This window comes from Sturnira hondurensis, unplaced genomic scaffold (genome assembly GCF_014824575.4).
Source record: "Sturnira hondurensis isolate 20B ecotype Veracruz unplaced genomic scaffold, ASM1482457v3 Scaffold0025370, whole genome shotgun sequence".
NCBI classification, from domain to species: Eukaryota; Metazoa; Chordata; class Mammalia; order Chiroptera; family Phyllostomidae; genus Sturnira; species Sturnira hondurensis.
Window position 1 is genome coordinate 7,651,527 of NW_028098001.1, and position 8,783 is coordinate 7,660,309.

The following is an 8,783-nucleotide window of genomic DNA, read 5'->3' on the forward strand; positions in this document are numbered from 1 at the left end:
CAGTCTACAGAATGATACTCCAATCAACTGAGCCACACCAGCCAGGGCTCTTCCTATATTTTTTTGTTCAAATTCTTGAGCAGTGAGAATGTCCTTACTGTAACTAATCACCTTCTGTTGGCAGGGAGCTTTTGTACCAGACCACCTCATAGCACAAGCCAACCTATAGATCTTGCTGTTCTTGGGCCATAAGATCAGCTGCAGATAGAGAAGGATGGTGTGTGTGGTGTGTGTGTGAGAGAGAGAGAAAGAGAGAGACATGGTGTCACATGGTACTATATGGTAGATGATACTTAAAGAACCACCCAGAGTTCTTTTTCTCAGCAGGGGCCACCTGATAATCCATTTAGGAGAAGTCTTTGGGCAGGCAGCCATTCTAAGGAAAGATCTCTTTAGTATAGACAGACTCACAGGGTCCAGCAGAAGTCAGGCTTGCTTGAGTGTGGTTGGTAGGGTGAATGTGTCACACAAGTTGGACAGCAACTTGAACATTTCACCTAAAATGTCATATGGTGTGCTTGAATGTGATATTGTTTTGTTACAGAATTACATGCTTATGATTTTGTAATAAAAAGGGGCATTATTTGTGCCAGACCTGCCCCCAACCCCGCCGCCCGACAGTCTCCATTGTCCTCACCCTCTTAAGCAAAGACAATGTTTATAATTCCCTCTAAAATTCTGTTTGATACAAATGGAAAATAAATATAATCATCTTTCTACAAACCTCCTCTGAGGATCTGGGTTTCCCTGTTTTTCTCCTGGATTATCTGCCCTCTTTCCTCTTCCTTTCTTTTACAGAGATTTCAGTCCCCGCTTTGATGCCAGACTTAGGGCGGATGCTCACTTTGTGAGCAAGTTTGTGGGGCTAAGACCACCACCAGTCTTGTCTCTCAGCCTCTGCTCATTCCATTGCTACAGTCTTGCTTTCTTCATATCATTGTTCTTATACCTATTTTTCTTTTTTAATTAAATTTTTTCATAGTCCACTCAAACTCATAGCAGGGGGGTAATCAATGTTATTTGATGACCTAAAACTCCGCTGATACTTTTCCAGCTCCTCCTGTTGCGGTTTCTTTTGTGTCGTCATTGTCCTGATGCCCCTCTTTCATTTAAAAATGTTAAATATTTGGCAACTTCACTTCCATATGAGAAGGTGCCCTCTTTACCCACCACATCGTTCTGCTCCTACATTTCTTAAAGTCTGTAATCAACATGTTCATTTCAATTAAATCCAGCAGACATGAATGATATAAATTGAATGCCACTCTGCATCACCCTTTACACTAGGGGCTAAGCACTTGCAGGAAGCTAACAGACAACCTTCCTGACGCAACGTACGCAGCACTTTCATGAAGCCCAGACTTTAATTTCTCAAGTCAACCCTGGCTGATACCTGAATTAACATGAGGCTTCTGAGCGTCCTAGGTCGATGCGGATACTCTTGAATTTCTCAGCAGGTGGTGATATTGGTATTTTAGGGGTACAATTCTCAATTGAGTGGGACTGGCTCCTTTTTTTATTGCAGGGCTTAGCCTCCTGCCACAAAATTTCATTAATGCTCTTTATTGGGATAATTAAACATGCCCACAAATATTTCCAAACACTGTGTAATGATCAGACATTTTCCCACCTTGTTAATATTTTTTCCTTATTTCCTGCTAATTGTAGTTGATAATTTGGCAGAGTACCTTTTCACATGTAGTGTATGGTGGCCTTTGAAAACTGAAATGTGATTATATTCCTATATACAGTGGTCACCATATTTCTCAGCATTTTTAATTAAAAATAATCTTTACTTGTATTTCTATTGTGGTCATAAACTTCCTTTCAGTAAGTCTTCTCATGCTGTCACTTGCTTTTGCAAACGCTTTCTGTACTGAAGTTTAAATTTGTTGTAGAAGGCCTCAAAAACTAAGCAAACACAGCAAACACACATTAGCAGACTGAGACCAGTGTGATGGTTGAAACTAAAATGCCTTGTGCTGGTGACCAGCACAGTCGTTGGACCTTGCTTGGGAACTTACCTTGTGTGTAATGATCCGAGTTTGCAAACTGAAGTTCACTATGTATAGGAGGTCCATACAGTTTTCCAAAGCAGGTAGTGGCAGCAATGCTAATAGGGCTTCTTATTGCCACCAATTAAAATCAAAGCATCTACCAGGTTTCCAAGGGCATGACGTATGTCCAAGAATTCTTTCACTAAGTATACAAACCATGAAGTCCTAATTTGTTAGTTAATGCAGGTAATGGAAATTTCACCTCTGGGGTTTAGTTTTAACCGGCTAATGTTTACACTGGAAGAACTGACCATATCAGGCAGTTCCGTTACTTCTCTCAAGGGGGCAATACTGGTCAGTAGCAGCTAGCACCATGGGTTAAATGAGTAAGCCAAACAACAGATTTTTCATTAGGTTTGATTAATAAAAGAAATTTATATAGATTCTTCTTTGTTAAAGGCAGAGATAGGCGTGAGAGAAATGGCTTTGATTGGGAATTACCTAGTAAATTGGAAAGAGGCTGTAAGTGAAAATTAGTTATGCATCTCCTTCTTGTTTTTATCTGACAACTCTTATAATTGCCAAGATAATATGTGGAGGGTGATGGAAAAGCAAGTGAGTTCCTGATACAAATTCTAGATATTATAGATGTTATTGTCATGATAAATACTGGATTTTCAGCCAATGCACAATCTCAGTCAGATCCCCTGCAGTTTAAATCTCAACATCCTTGTACCTAGATCACCACCAGCTGGGCAATCATTTGACTTGCCCAGTACTATTTGAACAGCACAGGCAGAATCCAATATCCTCTTGTGGCAGAGGCTGTTCATTGTTCCTTTACATCCATCCTCTCCTTTTTCCTTTTGTTATAAGGCTCTCATTTTTGGCAAGGCACATGGCTGCCTAGCTAGAGCTTTACTTTCCTAGTTTTTCTTATAACTTGATGTGGCCAGGTGAGCAAGCTATCGCCAATAGAATATGCGTAGATGTGATGTGTACAACCTCTTTAAAAGGGAATAGTTTGCTCTCTACTTTTCTCCCTTTCTATGGACTGGAATGTGGGTGTGATGGGGGGCGCTGAGGGAAGGCAAAACCACAGATGGAAGGAACTCAAGATCTTGAATGGCTTCATGGAGCAGAGTCTCCCACTCACTCTGGGATGCCCTCCTACCTCTTGAGTCTCATGTAAAAGAGACAGAAACTATCTGGTTTGAGCTCCTTATTTGGGGATCTCTTCTTTAACAGTAGCTTAGCCTGAATCTTAACAAATATACGACATTCATTTATATTCAAAGAAAAGTCCATTTTCTTTCCATGTGAAAACATTTCTTCACATTTTGGGGGGGCAGAAAGCTGGGAATTTGGGGGGAAAGGAAGTCAGTATTATACCATGAAATTTTGGAATTTTGGTTTTCTCACTGAGAGAAGATGGCACATTTGTGTTTTTCTATTCCAGGCACATAATTTTCACATTAACAGACATTTATTGAGTGCCTACTGTGTGTAACACAGAGTAGGAGTCCCTGGGATACAGAGAGGAAACAGACACAGTTTCTGCCCTCAAGGAGCTCACAATCTACTAGGGCATACAGCAGAAACACACAAACAAATGCACTACAGGATAGGACATACAGAGTGACAGAGACACAAATGAGCTTGTGTGGGAGCCAAGAGCAGCAAGAGGGGACTTTCATAGTCACAAAGGAGAGAGGGGAATCTCAGGAAGACTTGACAGAGGAGATTGCGTTGAATTACATGATAAAGGATTTGTGGGAGAAGGTGGGAAGCCATGGGGTCAGGTTTCTGAAGCAGTGGGAACAAATATTAGGGGAATTCAGCAAATAAGGAAATATCCAGACATGTCTGGAGTTTGAGGCTACATAGCAAAGGAGCCTTGAATAGTATGCTAAGGACTCTAAATTCATTTTTATACTGATGGGAAAATAGTAGAAGATTTTGAGTACTAGAATGAAAAATCAATGGTGCACGCTAGGATAGTGATTCTTAAACTTCAGCGTGCACCAGAATCTCCTGGAGGTTTTGTTGAAACAGAGATTGATGGGGCACCCCACGCTCAGAACTCTGATGAAGTAGGTCTTCAGTGGGGTCCTAGACTTGGCGTTTTTAGCAAATTCTCTGGTGGTGCTAATACAGATGGTCTGGAGATGCCACTCTGAGAACAACTGTTCGAGGAAGCTATATCTGGCAGGTGTATAGGGGCAGAGTTGCAGGTTGAGCCCACAAGTAGGTGGATCAGATAAAAAGGTTAGTCCAGGTGAGAGAACCAAAATATTTAACAAGAATGGGGTATAGAAAATATACCAAAATGTTTACCAAACATTTCTGTAGCTGTAAATGGACAAGAAGTGAAGACTATCTGGATGTGAGAGACAAGCCACAAAGAGAAAGAATCATATTTATCTAATATGAGTGATAAAAAGCATGGTAGTCCTGTTATCTGAGACTGAGCAGGTGGAGGGAGGAGGTCTGAGTGCGGGAAATGAGCATGAGTTCAGATTAGAGAGACACTGACCGAGTCGTTATAGGGAGATATTCACCATACCTAATTCATGGGTCTGGAGTGTGAGAAAGAGAAGGATCAGAATTAAAGACACACATTGAAGAGCCCCAGGCACAGAACTAGTTGTTGAAATGATGGAGGTTGGGATGGAGCACAAACACACAGGAGGTGAGCGCTAAGGAAAAAGCCTCTAAAAGGAAGAGAAAGAATGAGGAAGTAGTAGGAGAACCAGGATAGTAAAATATCCTGGAAGGCATAAGCTTCAACAAGAAAGGGATGGCTAGCTCTTTTAATCGGTGAGAGTATGGGAAGTAGATAAACTCAAAGGGAAGACTACTAGAATTGCTTGTTGGCAAGTCACTGATGACTTTGGGAGATCTATTTTGAAAGGACTGGGAGAGGCATAATCAGATGGCATAGAACAGAAAATTCATTGGAAGTGGAGCATAACAAGTGGATTGATGATTGGAGAAACTTAGGTGGAAGATTTAGGAGAGAACTTGAGGGGGAAATTGGGCCACAAGAAGTTTACTCTACTATCCACGAGACTAGAGCAAGTTAATAGGTTAGATTAAAGAAGACTGGGTAGAGGAAGAAGGGGTAGGAGGGAGAAAGAAAGTGGTAAAGAGAGAGAGAGAGAGAGAGAAGAAAGGAGCAAGATGAGGGGCAATAGACTTAATGGCTAAGACACGGAGGTGGAGAGGGGGCAGATCAATGTCTTCTCAGTAAACCAAGAGAAGAAATGATCTGTGGGGACTGTGGAGATGAGGAGGAGCTGTGAGTGAAAAATCAGGAGCAGAGGTTTAAAACAGTCATTTCCTTAGGAGTATACAAACATCTACAGACTTTCAGTCCTTTCTGTCGTCACTCTTGATTTAGGGGTGATCTCCTCCATGTCACTTGCAGTGGTCACTCCTGGCCAGTGGAGGCTGAGTCAGGCCACAGTATGGCCTCAGGTCCTACCTGCAGCCTCCCGGCCCCAGGGCATGGATGTTACAGAGATTTCAGGAGATACAGTTCCATGCTCATTTCCTGATGGGTGGCCTTTGCTAGAAACATAGATTTTCAGCTTTTAATTTTCTTTTTTAATTTCACAGCTGGTAACTTAACGAGTAACATTCTCCAACAAAGTTCTTCAGGTAATATTATTTATTTAATCACTGTGCCCCACTTAGCTGCTTTAACAGTTCTTCAAATTTGTACTCTCACCTTAATCCTGCTAGAGTGACAGAGTGTGTTTGAGGCTTAGCTGGGACACTTCTTAGAATGGGAGACCCCACGTGTCTTTCAGGTAATGTAGCAACACATTGACCACAGTAAGCTTAGGTTATTTCTTGCTTATGTTTCATATTCATAATCATAGACCTAGGAAAGCGCCAGTGTATTCATTCCAGGTTCTTCTCAGGGAAGGAGGAAGCTTATGTAATCATGAACAGAAAAGGCTTGACATCTGTACTATTTGCACCTGAAAGGAGTGAGCTATTTAGTCACAGTAAATGATTTTAGCTCACATCTGCAAGCAGTAGATGTCAGCACACCACTTTTTTAATGCTTTATGTAGTCACACAATACCCCCCGGAATTTGTAAGTGTTTGGAGCTGCAACCTCAAATTTAATGCCAAATGAGGGTAAGTTATCAGACATTTGATTTGTAAGTAATAAGAAATTCTGCAAATGAAGATTTATTTTGGCATTCTTTAATTGCAGGGTTAACTGAAATGGCCAAAATAATAAAAAGTATTTACTAGTTTACCTTATTATTATTTCTATGAAATATCTGTTTCTGCATGACGTTTATTTGAAATTATATACCACAAATAAGACCAGGAGTAGCAAACAGCACATCAAATAACAAGTCTCAAACAGAACAGAACAAACAAACAAACAAAAAACAAGATCATACATACTTATAAACTCTCCTGAACCAATTATGTTCCAGAATTAAGATGTTGCACCCCTTACCCATGTCCATTCATCAGGCTGGTCAAAATCATGCCTTTTGGTTTTGTACAATCTAAGTATGTTCTCGGCACCTAATGAGCTTTTTAAAAGCCAGCTTAAAGTCATCATTAAAACTTGTATAGAGCAGAGGGTTGATCAGAGAATTAACATAACCAAGCCATGTCAAAAAATCAGCCACTTCAGAGGACACGGTATAGATGCTCAGACCTACAATCAACTCTTTGATGAAAAATGGCAGCCATGACAAAATGAATGCACCCAAAATCAGGCCCAGGATGCGTGCTGCCTTGCGCTCCCTGGTACTAGAGATCTGCTGGCGCTCTCCTGGGTGATCCAGATCACCGTCAAAGGGAGGGATCCTGATGGACGTGTGGATCTTTTCAAACTCTGTGGTAGGGTCTGAGGTGGAGAAGTCAGACACGCAAAAAGTCTGTGTAAGTTTACAATTTGCAAATGAATTTTGGCTATCTGTGCTTCTGTTGCTTAAGTGCCGGCTTGACCCTCTTTTCTGGTAAAGGCTCTTGGCTGCGTGGTAAATCCGGTAATAGAGAATCAGTATCAAAGTCAGGGGAATATAAAATGCCCCAAGAGTGGAGTAAATGGTGTAGACGACATGGTCATGCTGGATGGCACACTGACTAGGGGGCGGGCTGGGTTGCTGGTGGCTCCTCCAGAACAGAGGGGGCATGGAGATGAAGATGGAGATAGTCCAGACTGTGAGGATCATCAGTCCCGCCCTCTTGACGGTCCTCTTCCTGGCATATTCAATAGCATTAGTGATGGCCCAGTACCTGTCCAGGGCAATCACACAGAGATGGAGGATGGAGCAGGTGCAGCAGGTCATGTCTACGCTCAGCCACACCTCACAGATGAAATATCCTAGCTTCCAGCTGTCCATGACGATGTACATGATGCTCAAGGGCATGACTAGAACTGCCACCAGGAGGTCTGTCACGGCCAGAGAACAGATCAGGTAGTTGGCAGGTTGATGAAGCTTCTTGGTGGTACAGATGGCCATAATCACAGCCAAGTTTAGCAACATGGTCAGGGTGGTGATGATCACCAGAGTCATAGAAATGAGCATCTTCTCAGTGATGGTCTTGGCTCTCACAGCCACACTGGCTTCTGCAGTACAGTTAGTGATGTTCATGTTTTCCCCGTTCCGGTGTACACTGTGGAGGATGGTTGGTTATTTTCCTTCAGCCGGAAGCTACTTCGATTTTAATACCTCTCATTGTAAGAAGGCTGCAGTTTCTTCAGCTAGGTAGTCTCTTGTGTTCCACTTTGGGTGGGTAGAGGGAGGTGCCACAGCATTTCTTCTGAGTGGAGGGTTCCTGGAAAACAGTATGCTACTGGTTAACACATGAAAAGCCATATTCTTCTTCCTGGAAAGCATGGTAATATTTTGGTATTCATAAATTTTATACAATTTTGATATAATTTTCTTTTTCTTCTCTGAATGTAAACTTCATTTTTACATTATTCCTCAAAGATTACTTTTCTTTTAGGTTCCAAAATTCTTTCTGATAAAGACATTATCAAATTTAGTCCATCTTTTCTTATTTATATTTATTCTTCTTTATACGTGATACACACTTATATATATATATAAAAGGCTTTTTAAAAAACATTTGGAAACATATTCGCATTATGTTATGCTTGAAAAAAGTTGGGACCATTACATTAAGACATTATATTATTTATAATAAGCAGCCTTCAGACCAGATTTTATAGTTTCATAGCAAATATTCAACTCTGGAGATATTTTAGTGTCTCAGTGGGATTGTCCAATTTTGTTAATTATTTCTGACAGTTTATATATCCCACTGTGTACTTTGGAGAAAAGAGAGGAAAAAAGCATATCATGTTACTTTCATGTCTATGACAAATTGTTCTCAGAGTAATGCAGTAAACCGACTGTGAAACGGTATCATCACTAAGGCCAAAGATCTCTGCATTTTAAAAAATGTGTTTAGCTTTGGTTAATATTTGTGCTATCTATCTATCTATCTATCTATCTAACTATCATCTAATCTATCTATTGGAGAGCTGTGATTAAGCTGAGTAGTCAATGAGGAGAGAGACATTTATTAAATGCATAGCTGTAAGGAATTTTTAAAACATAAAGTCAAATATAAATGTATATTCACAAGACAATCACAATTCACCATAGAGATAGTCACAGCTAATGGCTGCTGGTTATAATGCCAATCAAATCCTCTTATTAGACTCTATGGGATTAGGTCCAGGAACTTTAAAGAAAAACTGGTGTTTCAGCAGTTTTAGGAAGGGACATAGAT

General features: G+C 40.8%; 1 protein-coding gene across 1 annotated transcript; it reads right to left on the reverse strand.

Moving 5' to 3' along the window:
- Positions 1-6,384: 6,384 nt before the first annotated feature.
- Positions 6,385-7,812, reverse strand: HTR1E (5-hydroxytryptamine receptor 1E). The gene has a single exon (XM_037039379.1). It carries the CDS (start codon positions 7,631-7,633, stop codon positions 6,536-6,538), a length of 1,098 nt encoding a protein of 365 aa, XP_036895274.1. The 5' UTR covers positions 7,634-7,812; the 3' UTR covers positions 6,385-6,535.
- Between the last annotated feature and the right edge of the window lie 971 nt (positions 7,813-8,783).

Coding starts and splice junctions, on each gene's coding strand:
- HTR1E (XM_037039379.1), bottom strand. CDS start 7,633: ATGAACATCACTAACTGTACTGCAGAAGCCAGTGTGGCTGTGAGAGCC.